Source organism: Delphinapterus leucas, chromosome 4 (genome assembly GCF_059928025.1).
Source record: "Delphinapterus leucas isolate spDelLeu-1000000601 "Yukka" chromosome 4, BTC_Dleu_Yukka2, whole genome shotgun sequence".
Classification (NCBI taxonomy): domain Eukaryota; kingdom Metazoa; phylum Chordata; class Mammalia; order Artiodactyla; family Monodontidae; genus Delphinapterus; species Delphinapterus leucas.
The window spans coordinates 81,756,002-81,769,714 of record NC_143132.1 but is presented as its reverse complement, the minus strand read 5'-3'; the positions used below and the strand labels follow the sequence as shown (position 1 = coordinate 81,769,714).

At 39.4% G+C, this 13,713-nt stretch overlaps 1 protein-coding gene across 2 annotated transcripts in view; it reads right to left on the bottom strand.

Moving 5' to 3' along the window:
* IGF2BP2 (insulin like growth factor 2 mRNA binding protein 2) overlaps nt 1-13,713 on the bottom strand; it is a 162,787-nt gene that overhangs the window by 21,027 nt on the left and 128,047 nt on the right. The window contains exons 8-10 of one of the 2 annotated variants that reach the window (XM_022570319.3): nt 9,363-9,485; nt 8,885-9,020; nt 5,971-6,099 (exon numbers count right to left, since the gene is read on the bottom strand). In XM_022570319.3, the coding sequence (XP_022426027.1) occupies nt 5,971-6,099; nt 8,885-9,020; nt 9,363-9,485 (388 nt within the window). The remainder of the gene's footprint in view (nt 1-5,970; nt 6,100-8,884; nt 9,021-9,362; nt 9,486-13,713) is intronic. The other variant, XM_022570328.3, reaches the window with a different exon arrangement.

Here is a 13,713-nt window from a genome sequence, read left to right as displayed (position 1 = left end):
CAAAAGGAAGGACTCAGACATGACGAGTAGAGTGGGAAGATCTACTCTCTCTCCATAAAGTGGAAACTCCAGGAGGAAATGGAGTGGAGGGAAGAGAGGCAATGCTAAAATTAATTACAGACGCAGAAGGTTTTCCTGAACCAATGAAAAACTTGAATGTTCAGATTAAAGGGCTCAGAGTCAGATTTCTGATTTCCAAGGGTGTCAGTAAAATACTACAAAAGGCAAAAAACTTAGACAAAAGAAAAAAAAAAGTTACCTACTAAAGAAAGAGAAATCAGACTGGTAGCAACAATGTTTTCAGAGTTCTAAGGGAACTAAGACCCTAGAATTTTCAGATACCTAGTTGAACTTTCATTCACATGTGAAGTGGGGGGCGGGGGTGAGGCATTTTCAGGTATAGAAAAGCTTAGAAATTATACTACTTACATAATTGTTCCTGGAAAAAAAGTTGTTTGAGGAACTACTCCAGAAAAACAAAGAAACGAAAACAAATAACTCAAAAAATAAGAGGATATGGAATACAAGAAATCATCTGTAGTGAGCAAAGAAACCAGTAAGAAAAGTTTAGTTAATTCTAAATAACTGTGAAATATGAGACTGTGTATTGACTTAGAAAGAAAATTTAATAATTTGTACTAAAATTCCAGGTTATTTATAGAGTAATATAATAAAAATACATTAAACAAAAATCTGTTAGAAGTAAAGAATTTGAAAAATCATAATCATAGTGGGAGAACAGTAAACTGCTCTCAAAATGTAGTAAGTCATAGAGATAAAAGTAATAAAATAGAGGATACAAGCCACCAATTAAAAGCTTGATTTTACAGCCATATACACAACTTTGAGTCCATCAGAGAAGGTACATCTTTCCAAGTGCCCATGATTTCCAAAATTTGATCATGCATGAGCAAGACCACAAAAATCAGAGATGTTCCAATAACATTCTTTGAGTACAAAATGTACAGGGAACAATTATAGGATAACAAAAAAGAAACCCATAACTACTTAAAAATTAAAAGAAAAATCCCTAGTAAATTTGATTAAGAAGAGAACGGAAATATATGATGTTAAGAATCAAAAGAGAGAGATATTCACAAGTTCGCAGCTTTAAAAGGCAACAGTTTGCTCTGCACAGCTTTGTGTCACTAAGTATGAAAAGAGAGATGAATACTTTCATAGGAAAATATAAGAAATTGAAAAGGTTATAAATGATCGATCTTTCTCCAAACAAAAGGTACTAGGCCCAGAATTTTTAGGGATGGATTGTATAAAATCTTCAAGGAACAGAAAATTCTTACATATTGATTTTCCCAAGTATAGTATAAGTTGACCATCTTTCCAATTCAACCTTTGAGGAAAAAAAGATTGTTGAAACTGTTAAAGATGCTATAAAACTATAGTAACTGCAGTGTAGACAAAAAGATGAATGGAACAGAATAGAGCCCAGGAATATGACTCAGTAGGAATTAAGCGAACAACAAAGTTGCCATTTCAAATTGAGTGATGAAATGGTGCATTTCTCAGTAAGTGACTTTCGGAAAACTGGCTATTTGGAAAAAAAATAACGTTAGATCCCTATCTCAAAGTACAAGTTAAGATAAATTCCCTGTGAATAATAAACTATGATCCCCCAGAAGCAACAACTCAAAATTACTGTAAGAAAACTTGGGAGAATATTTTATAGTCTTAGATGGCAGAAGGCTTTTTCTTAGCATAACAACAAAGGCCAGAAGTCCATAAAGGAAAACATCATTGATTTAACTATCTTAATTCTTAAAATTTCTGCATAAATTCTGCTGAAGGGAAATGTGAAAATTTAAAATACATTCCCCTTTGATGCAGTAATTGCAGTCTTAGAATTTACTTTTAGATATACTCACACATTTATGTATCAGGATATTCATTTTGACACTATTTGTAGGAGAGAAAGCCTAGAGATAACCCAAATGTAGAAAAATAGTATGCTCAGTAGAAAAATTATAGTAAATTTCATACAATGGAATACTATGTAGCCATCAAAGAGAATTAGTTCTAAATATGGAAAGAATGCCCACCGTAAGTAAAAAATGGAAACAAACAAATAAAAAACACAGTAATTCATTGTGTGTGGCATGATTCCATTTGTTTGGAATAATATGATTATAGGATTATATACGCTCATAAAACATATTTTAAAACATAATAGTGCTATACTTCTGGGGAGTGGTTGCTGGGTGAAATTTGGGTAAGAGAAGGAAGACTGAAGGGAAACGTTTACTATTTACTTCACACAGCATAGTTCGATTGTTCAAAAAATATCTATTTTAAATTACTATGGCACAATTTGCAGAGATGTGGATGGACCTAGAGATTGTCATACAGAGTGAAGGAAGTCACAAAGAGAAAATCAAATTATCGCTTATATGTGGAATATTAAAAAATGGTACAGGTGAACTTATTTGTGAAGCAGAAATAAGAGTCACAGATGTAGAGAACAAACTTATGGTTACCAAGGGGGGAAGGGGAAGTGGGAGGAATAGGGAGATTGGGACTGACATATAAACACTACTATGCATAAAACAGATAACTAATGAGAACCTACTGTTTAGCACAGGGAACTCTACTCAATGTTCTGTGGTGGCCTAAATGGGAAGGAAATCTAAAAGAGTGGATATATGTGTATGTATAACTGATTCACTTTGCTGCATAGCAGAAACTCACATAACATTGTAAAGCAACTATACTCTAATAAAAATTAATTTTAAAAAGAAGAAAGAAAAAAAAGGTAAAAAAATTAAGCCAGAAAAAGAATTTACTACGGCACAAGACACCACAAATAAAGCAAAAAGAAATGACAAGCTGGTGGAAGATATTTACAACATGACAAATGGTTAACAGCTTTAATATGTAATTAGCTGTTACGAATCATTAAGAAAAAGATGGCGGTAAATGACAATAGCAGCTAAGATTTACATAGCAATTACTGTGTGCAGGTTTTTACTTATTTAACAACCATGATATGTGTACTATTATTACCCCCATCTTATAGACAGGGACATGGAGACACAAAGAGTTTAAGCCACTTGCCCAAGTTTGTTAAAAATAACAAGTGATATAGTGCAGAGATTCAAATACAGGCAGCCTGACTCCAGAATCTATACTGCCTCTTAATAGACTGATGGGCATGGGATACAAAAAGACAATTCATTAGAGAGGGAAAAAAATGGCCAATAAGCCCCAGTGTTAAATCTCATAATAGCACCCTTTAAACTATCAGATTGCAAGGAATAATTACATTGGTAGTGAGTATAGGAGGAAAGAAACACCTCTCTGTCACATACCAGATAGGAAGGAAAAGTAGTATATTCTTTATGTATCAAAATTTATCATTTATCAATATTTATATTTTTTATAGTTATATATAAAATTTATACATTCTTTGGCTCCGCAATTCTACTTCCAGGAATTTACTGAGAAAATAGCTGGATAAAAGAACCAAGATATATATACAAGGATTTCCACTGTAGAGTGAAAATCTGGAATACACACACACACACATATCACCTATATATTTAATACATTATACATGTATATATAAATTATATAAATTGTATATATACCCACACATATACATAGAAACACTGATTATTTCTAGATTAAGAAAAAACCTGCACTTGTATTATTTGCTTCTTAAATACTTTGCACATATTACTTTTATAACCAGAAAATGATAATGGTAATTTTCATACGTACACACATACATTAAAAGCTTCCAGAGTTGAAAGACCAATTTGTGCATGTGTGAGCCAGCTGCAAAGAGGTGCACAGACTTCCTGACCTTTGGATGCTAAGAGCAAAAGCGCTAGAGTTTTGTGATGCACAAAAGCAACCAGGAAATAACCTAGTTCCTTGAAATCTGAATGCCTTTGTGACAAGAAAGCAATAATATTTTATAAGTATTTGAAGTATCCCCACCACCCCATCCTACCCTGTCCTTCTCAGGAGGCCTGGGCCCACTAGGGAAGCCCTCAATCCTGCAGTACAGGTTCTAGATTCTGCACAGGTGGGTGGCGATGGCCACCTCCATGCCTGCCCTGAGTTCTGCAGCTGTCAGAGAGAGAGGTCTGCAGGAGCTGTATTGTTGCAGATTTGGGGCAACTGTGTGCTTTGGATTAGAATCTAATCTTGACCTATGGGCTCAAGATCAGAACTACATGGCTTTTAGCTTAAAGAAGAAATTTTATTTAAAATTTATTTTATAAAGAACAGAAACTATTTTAGTAAAAGCATTATTCTACTATTTTAGTAAAAAATCTCAGATGTGAAGGAAGCTTTCAAAATGGCAAAACCTATTTTCAAGTTTAGAAAATATTCTGCTATCATATGAAAAGTTCTCTTTTTGTTTTAGTTCAGGGGTCTGCAAAATTTTCTGTAAAGTGCCGAATAAATATTTTAGGCTTTGCATACCTCAGGGTCTCTACTGCATCTACTCAACCCTGCCATCACAGCAGGAAAGCAAACAGACAGTACATAAATAAACATTCACAGATGTATTTATTTACAAAAATAAGTGGTGGGCTGCCTCAGGCTGTCGTTTGCCGACTCTCTTTTAGATTATCAATTTTAGAAGTGGTCTATTGTATTATATCTTTTTTCTCCCACCATTTACGTTACTTAGGTTGAGAGGCTTCTGAAGTTATCGTCTGTGGAGCAGTATGTACAGCCTTTCTCCCAAGAAATGAGATGTGTCTAAATGCCAGTTCATTGTACTGGGCTCGGTCATTCTCAAATCTCAGCAAAGATACGGGGACATGCACCTCTCATAGCTGTTCTCCCTCCTTAGAGCAGCTACATGACTATAACAGCTGCCATTTCCCTCCTGCCATATTCCCAGCTCCCTCTAACACACACACACACACACACACACACACACACACACACACACAAACACGGCTCAATATTGGACCCTATCCTTTAGTTTAAGGGAAAATGTATATAACTCTATGGTATGGAGATTTAAAAATGACTCAGAAGAGCTGTATATAAACAAGATGACAGAATGTGTATGTTTCTGTGACTAAGGACGTGGATGCAAGTTCATGTCTGTATTTTGTTGACAAAACAGCACAGTGGGTTCATCCTACCTCTCTACAGAGACCCAAAGAGTTACTAGGAATTCCGACACTGCAATGCCTACTACACCAGAGACCGCCTCTCCAAAGAAAGAAGTGGTTAAGCTAATGTTCTCCAACCTGATTCTTCCCATTTAAACAGTATAAACATTGGGAGAAAATTAGTTTGCTTAAAAAATAAGTAGTATGTGTGGAGAAGAATTAGGACTGAAAAAAAAAAAAAAAAAAAAAGCTGTCAAGAACCCTGAGCCCTAATTTGGTAATCTGTTGATCCTGATGATGCTTGAGAATGCGAACAAGCAGAAAACGCATGAAGTTCACATTTCTTCTGCCACTATTAATTATGATTCAAACAATAAATACTTACTGAGAATCTACTAAATGCCAGGCATTGTGCTAAGTGTTTAGAAATCTAGACACTGTGTTATTTTCTTTTAAAAACTGCCTATTAATAGAATATAATGAATTTGAGTCATAGACACAGGTGGGAATTTTATACATGAGTCATCCAGGTACCCTAATATTTTAGTAGGTGAACAACACTCATGAAGGTTCTGATTTGAGCTAACAAATCCTTTTTTTACAATGAGTAGGCTTCTAGCTAATGAATTTGCTAGTAGTCTCTTTCTTTCCCAGATATGACATATACTATATGTTTAAGAGCACATACTTAGAAGATGGTTTAGTAACATTAATCTGTCCATTAGGAAGAAGTCCTAAGAACTGTTGAATTCATTCTACAATCCCTTATGAGCACAGCCTCCAAATGAAGGCTCTGGCTCTGATTCAACATGGCAGAGAAATGCTGCTGCCTGGAGGAGCCTATGAGCAAACCCCTGAGAGCTGAGCTACTTACAGTGAAAGGGTGGTAGGGGGGACCGGGGGGAGCTCCTCGGGGCCCTGCTGGCGGAGGCAGCATGGACAGTCCTGTTGAAAAGATGCCAAGTGCGCTGAGGTTCAACCCCGGGATCAGATTGGCTTGTTGCTGGGAATAAAAATGGAGAAAAAGTTGAGGGGAGGAGACCTGAGAGGTCCAGCTTGCCTGGGTCAACCTCCATCTCTTGCCTGGATGGCACCAGGGTCTCCTAATCAATCAGCTCTGCCCAGGCCCCGTGGACCTCTTCCTCACCGTGTTGCAGGGGTGAGCTCTCCAAACCTCAACCTGACTGTGGCTTCCCTTCAAAGGTTCTCTGCTGCCTTGAGAGTGTCTACACATCTTAACACAGCAAGCAAGGCTCTTCCTGGGGACCCAGGCCACCTCACCAGCATCTCTCCTGCTAACCCTTTACCTCCACTCTGCCTGGTCGTCCTCCTCTCTCTCCTCTGGACTCCCCCACACACTGTCTACCTTGCAAGAAATGTGCTTCTCTCCCTCCTCACCTGGCTACATCCTACTCGTCATGTGGGTTTCACCTGAGCTTAGGTGTCCCCTCTTCGAGGAAGCCTTCTCTCACCCCAAAGGCCTCAGCTCAAGGTGCTCTCCTAACACGCCCACGTTTCCTTACAACAGCAGGCATCACATGGTATCTGAATGGCCTGTGTAGCTGCCTCTCCCCTTTTTAGACCACAATTTCCTTATAGACAGAGACTGTCCTATTTAGTGCTGTGAGCTCAGTGCCTGGTACATAGTAAGTACTCAATAAATATTTGCTGAATGAATATGTTTAAAATGTATTAGATTAATAGTTTTTCCTAACTCTATCCAGGGAAAGATCAGACCCTTCACTAAGATACCACTTATGTAAACTCCATTATCCATATTCAGAATGGTTCACAACCTTGGCTTCTTTACCATTTAGTTGCCAGCTTCATGATCATCTCACTTGCTAATTTCACATTTAAATATGGGGATGCTCACATAGCCTGCCCCTTCAGAGGCAGAGGAATGATGCAGCGCCCACCCTGGCCTGTATCCAACCTGTCCCACCACTGCCCCCTGAACGCTAAGCAAATCTCTAACATTTTCTCTTTTCTTATCTGTGGCTCTAGGGTCACCCAGTAAGTTGTCTTCTTTTAGAATGTCTGGAATAGGAGAGCTAGGATCCTTAACCTTGATCCCATTCATGTATAAGATCTAGTAGTTTTGTTATTCACCTATCAATGCATGACTTTAGCACAGACATGAATGAACCTAAGTGATATATATGCTCAGGGGAAGACGTTTGGAGCACCCAGACCCTTTGCAGCATTTCCAGGTGTTCACGGAAAGAGCTGTTTATCATAAGATATCAAGATCCCCAAAAAAGAAAATGAGATCAGTGGATGATACTTTCACAGACAAATACACACAAACAGGGGAAAAGTTCACACTGAAGTCTTCTCCTCGTTGTGCCTCGTAATTATGATGTGACAAGGGCTACTAAGGGGGGATTTGGGGTGAGGTGGGAGAGAGAGTACTGACCTGAGTAAGAAGGTCCTGTGGAAAGTGCTGCAGTGAGGAAACTGGGGCTGCGTTTAACCTACCTAGTCCTTCGTCAACATTTATTCTTCTGTGAAATGTTATATACAAAGTCTGGGATTTTCTTCAAAGTCATCCAAGGTGGGTGGGGATATGGATAAAGGTTCAGATGAAACAAAACAGGCCATGAGTTGGTAACTGTTGAAGTTGGATTATGGGCATATGAGAGCTTATCATAGTATCCTTTCCTGTTTTGTATATGTTAAAAAAATCTCTATCATAAAAAATGAAAAAATTTACTCCTCTGAGCTGAGTTTGTGCTTTGATTGACGGACAAATATTTTTAAGATTTCTGAATGAACTTTAGAATGGTGTCTCCCCATTAAAAAGTTGGAACTAGTAGTAATAACAGGAAGAACAAACCCAAATCAGTCCGCTAGAAGTATTAGAGCTGAGGTGGATGACAACATTTACTGGGCAATACATCAGGAACTTCCTTGGTGGCGCAGTGGTTAAGAATCCGCCTGCCAATGCAGGGGACACGGCTTTGATCCCTGGTCCGGGAAGAACCCACATGCCATGGAGCAACTAAGCCCGTGCACCACAACTAATGAGCCCGCGCTCTACAGCCTGTGAGCCACAACTACTGAGCCCGCGTGCTGCAACTACGGAAGCCCGTGCACCCTAGGGCCTGCGTGCCGCAACTACTGAGCCCATGTGCCACAACTACTAAAGCCTGCGCGCCTAGAGCCCGTGCTCCACAACAAGAGAAGCCACCACAATGAGAAGCCCACGCACCACAACGAAGAGCAGCCCCCGCTCGCCACAACTAGAGAAAGCCCGCACGCAGCAACAAAGACCCAATGCAGCCAAAAATAAATAAATTAAAAAAATAAAAGAATAGATCAGTGAGAGATGAAAATCAGAAGTTATTTTTAAAGTATGTACTTTTAAAATTGGAAAATAGGGAAAAAAATCCCACTTTTCTAACATACCAGCTATTTTGATTTTTATATATAGCCTTCCAGGCATTTTGACCCATATTATTTTACATAATTATAACCCTAGTTATATATACTTTTATATATTCTTTTCTTAATTAACAATACATCATAAGCAATTCCTCATTTTAAAATCTTCCAAGTTGTGATTTTGTTGACTTCACACTATTTTGTCCAGTGCACTTATCAAAATTTACTAGTTCGTTTCCTGATTATTCTAATGCCCTTGCCCCAAAAAGACATGAATAACTCTGCATACCTATTCTAAAGTGCTTCTTCACTTTCTGAATGGCAATTATGCTTAGAGAGGCTTGGGTCCTGCCTGAAAATACATGTGAAAACCAGTGGAGAAGAAAGCAGTAGGCACTTACATTAACAGCCAGCATATCATTTTCAAAGGCCTCACGCAGCTTCTTCATAATCTCTATTTCAGCATTGGCACAGGCCTCAACTGTGCCCTTCACAGTGATGGTTCTTTCAGGGTTGTATATGCTCAAATCCTGCAAGCTGGCCACCAGGAAAAAGAGAGAAATTTCCTTTTTTCAAAAGGAAAAATAAAATCCCAGAAGGCTCACAAACAAGTCTTGGTGGAGGAGACAGGGAGAAGACACCACACGCTGTGGCACAGAATATCTGCCATCTTATCTCAAATCTTTGTAGTGACTTAGATCAAATCCACAGTAGAAAATGTTTGACTGGTAACTATTTATGTATTTGTTTTGATGGTGTTGAATATAATCATATCACTTATGATTACATTCCCACTTTAAAGCAGATGAATGAGTTGGATATATCAAAATGCTCAAATTCTCCATTATTGGGCACAATTAATCTGAACAAGAGGCTTACGATGAGATTGTTATCTTGGTCCCTGTCTCGTGTTCAATTTTCTTCAAATTTCTGCCTTCTTTTCCAATCAGTCTTCCAACCAAGCCATTGTGGGCCAAGATCTTCAGAGGAATCTCTTCAGCTCTAAAAGACACAAGCCACATTTTAACATTTAAGGTGAACACAACGGTTGCCTCCCAAGAGCTATTGCCCTCCTTTTTTCTTACAAATAGAAGTCATTTTCGTTCAGGTACCAAGTGGCCATGGGCTTTATGAGATGCTGGGTCCTTCACTAACTCTGGTGCGTGAATTCTGATTAACACACGCCAAATCATGGTAATTATACTCCCTTGTTGTGACTGGTTGGAAATGGGTCCATGAGAGAGATCTGGCCAACTAGATATGAGAATTAAGTCTGTTGGGTGATTTCAGGAAGGTTTTCCTTGCTCTTAAAAAAGGCACAATGGATAATGACATCAGTCAGATGGTAGACTAGGAAGCTACAGGCCCTCCTACTCCCACTGAAACACCAAGTTGACAACAAAAGATAGGCTAGACTATCTCTCTAAGAACTCTAGAGATCAGGTGAAAAGCTACAGCACCCAGGCTTTTATAAAACCAAAAAGGGATTCAAGTAAAAGGGGTAGGAAATTTTGTGGCATTTGGCATGCCTTTCATGCTTCTTCCCCTACACAGTATAGCAAGGGGAAACTGGGAGGAAATCCTCCATACCAGGGATCCTCCCCTGGGACAGAAACAAAAGACTGGACCATGATTCCCACGTTCTGGCTTGCCTGGGAGCTGCCCGAGTGATTGGTTTCTGTCTCGCCTGACTTAGAGTTGACAAGCCTGGTGCCAGAGTCTGGAAGCTGCTGAAAACAGAGGTGAACTGTTAGAGCTGCAGTTCCATAGTCAGAAGCCAGAGGGTGAAAGAGATCAGAAATGGTTTGAGAGGTCCTGGAACCTCCAGCCAGACTGATTAGTGATGATCTTCTCCTGAACAAAGCCAGTATGCAAAGACTGTGAGAGGTGTTTTTTTTTCAAATGCTCAAATCGCAGCAAAAAATTATAAGGCATATAAAGAAATGGAAACACGGCCTAATCAAAGGATCAAAATAAAACTCCAGAAACTGACCCTAAAGAAATGCAGATCTATGAGCTACCTGACAAAGACTTTAAAATAGTGATCATAAAGATACTCAATAACCTAAAAGAGAACACAGACAACTAAATGAAATCAGGAAGATGATGCATGAATGAAGTGAGAATATCAACAAAGAAACTATTAAAAAACAACCTAACAGAAATAACAGAACTGAAAAATACAATAACTGAACTGAAATATTCATTACAAGGGTTCAACAGCACACATGATCAGGCAGAAGACAGAATCGGCAAACTTGAAGATCAGTCATGTGAAATCATCAAATGAGAGGAGAAAAAAGAAAAGAGAATTTTTAAAAAGTGGAGAAAGGGACTTGCCTGGTGGCACAGTGGTTAAGAATCCACCTGCCAATGCAGGGGACACAGGTTCGATCCCTGGTCCGGGAAGATCCCACATGCTGCAGAGCAACTAAGCCTGTGCACCACAACTACTGAGCCTGCGCTCTAGTGCCTATGTGCCACAACTACTGAAGCCCATGTGCCCTACAGCCCGCGCGCCGCAACTACTGAAGCCCGCGTGCCTAGAGCCCGTGCTCCACAACAAGAGAAGGCCGTGCACCGCAACGAAGAATAGCCCCTGCTCACCGCAACTAGAGAAAGCCCGCATGCTGCAAGGAAGACCCAACGCAGCCCAAAAAAAAAAAAAAAAAAAGTGGAGAAAGGCTAAGGGACTTATGGAACATTATCAAGTGGATCAAAATACATGTCATTGGAATCCCAGAAGGAGAAGAGAGAGATGGTGCAGAGAGCTTATTCAAAGAAAACAGGCAGAAAACCTTCTAAATCTGAGACAACAAATGGACATACTGATTCAAGAAGCTCCAAGAACATCCAACTGGGATAAACCAAAAGAGAATTCCATTGAGATACATTATAACCCAAGTGTCTAAAGTCAAAGAGAAAATCTTGAAAGCAGCAAAAGAAAAGTGATTAGTAACATATGAGGAAGTCTCCATAAGATTATGGATGGATTTCTCAGCAGAAATTTTGCAGGCCAGAAATGAATGGGATGACATATTCAAAGCACTGAAAGAAAAAACTATCAGGCTTCCCTGGTGGCGCAGTGGTTGAGAGTCCGCCTGCCGATGCAGGGGACGCGGGTTCGTGCCCCGGTCCGGGAAGATCCCACATGCCGCGGAGCGGCTGGGTCCGTGAGCCATGGCCGCTGAGCCTGTGCGTCCGGAGCCTGTGCTCCGCAACGGGAGAGGCCACAACAGTGAGAGACCTGCGTACCGCAAAAAAACAAACAAACAAACAAACAAAAGAACTATCAACCAAGAATACTGCATCTAGCAAACTGTCTTTGAAAATGATGGGGAAATTAATACTTTTCCAGATAAACAAAAGCTAAAGGAGTTCATTACTATCAGATCAGCTCTACAAGAAATGCTAAAGCGAGTCCTTTAAGTTGAAATGAAAAGATGGTTCAACATATGAAAATTAATCAATATAATATACCACATTAACTGAATGAAGGACAAAACCCACATGATCATCTCAATTGATACAGAAAAAGCATTTGATAAAATTTAACAACTTTCCATGATTAATGACACCCAACAATTTAGGAACAGAAGGAAACTACCTCAACATAATAAAGGCCACTTGTGAAAAGCCCACAGTGAACATCATATTTAATGGTGAAAAACTGAAAGGTTTTCCTCTAAGATCAGGAACAAAACAAAGATGCCCTCAGTATTTCTATGTAACATACTATTAGAAGTCCTATCCAGAGCAAGTAGCTAAGGAAAAAAAATAAAAGACATCTAAGTTGGAGAGGAAGAGGTAACATTATCTCTGTTCACAGATGATATGATCTTATATGTAGAAAACAAAGATTCCACAAGAAAACTGTTAGAACTAATAAACTAATTCAGCAACACTGTAGGATATAAAATCAACACACAAAGAACAGTTGTGTTTCTATACACTAACAATGAACAATATGAAAAGGAAATTAAGAAAATAATTCCATTTATAATAGCATCATAAAGAATAAAGTATTGAGGAATAAGCCTAATTAAAGAAGTAAAAGACTTACACATTGAAAACTATAAAACAACACTGAAAGAAATTAAAGACAGAAATCAATGGAAAGACATCTCGGATGCCTGGACTGGAAGACCTAAAGTTGTTTAGATGTCCACACCACCCAAAACAATCTACAGATTTGATGCAATCCCTATCAAAATCCCAACGGCAACTTTTGCAGAAACAGAAAAGCTCATTGTAAAAATTCATATGGAGGGGCTTCCCTGGTGGTGCAGTGGTTAATAATCCGCCTGCTAATGCAGGGGGACACAGGTTTGAGGCCTGGTCTGGGAAGATCCCACATGCCATGGAGCGACTAAGCCCGTGTACCACAACTACTGAGCCCATGTGCCACAACTAGTGAAGCCCGCGTGCCTAGAGCCTGTGCTCTGTAACAAGAGAAGCCACTGCAATGAGAAGCCTGCGCACCACGACGAAGAGTAGCCCCCGCTCACCGCAACTAGAGAAAGCCCACACATAGCAACAAAGACCCAATGCAGCCAAAAATGAATAAACAAAGTAAATAAATTTATTTTAAAAAAATTCATATGGAATCTCAAGGGACCTGAATAATCAAAACAAGTTGAAAAAGAACTCACATTTCCTGATTTCAAAACATATTGTATAGCTATGGTAATCAAAACAGTATGGTACTGGTATCAAGACAGAAAAATAAACCAAGAGGAAAGAATAGAGATCCCAGAAATAAATCCTTGCATATATGGTCAAATGATCTTCGACAAAGGTGCCAAGGCTACATCATGGGAAAAGGACAGTGTCTTTGAAAATTATCTTAGGAAAACTTGCAAAAGAATGCAGCTGGGGGCTTCCCTGGTGGCGCAGTGGTTGAGAATCCGCCTGCCGATGCAGAGGACACGGCTTTGTGCCCCGGTCCAGGAAGATCCCACGTGCCGCGGAGCGGCTAGGCCCGTGAGCCATGGCCGATGAGCCTGAGCGTCCGGATCCTGTGCTCCGCAATGGGAGAGGTCACAACGGTGAGAGGCCCACGTACCGCAAAAAAAAAAAAAGACTGCAGCCGGACCCTTATTTCATATACAAAAATTAACTCAAAAGAGATTAAACACCTAAATGTAAAACCTGAAAGTACAATTTTCCTAGAAGAAAACAAAGGAGCAAAGCTTCACGATAGTGAACTTGGCTACTGTTTTTTGGATAT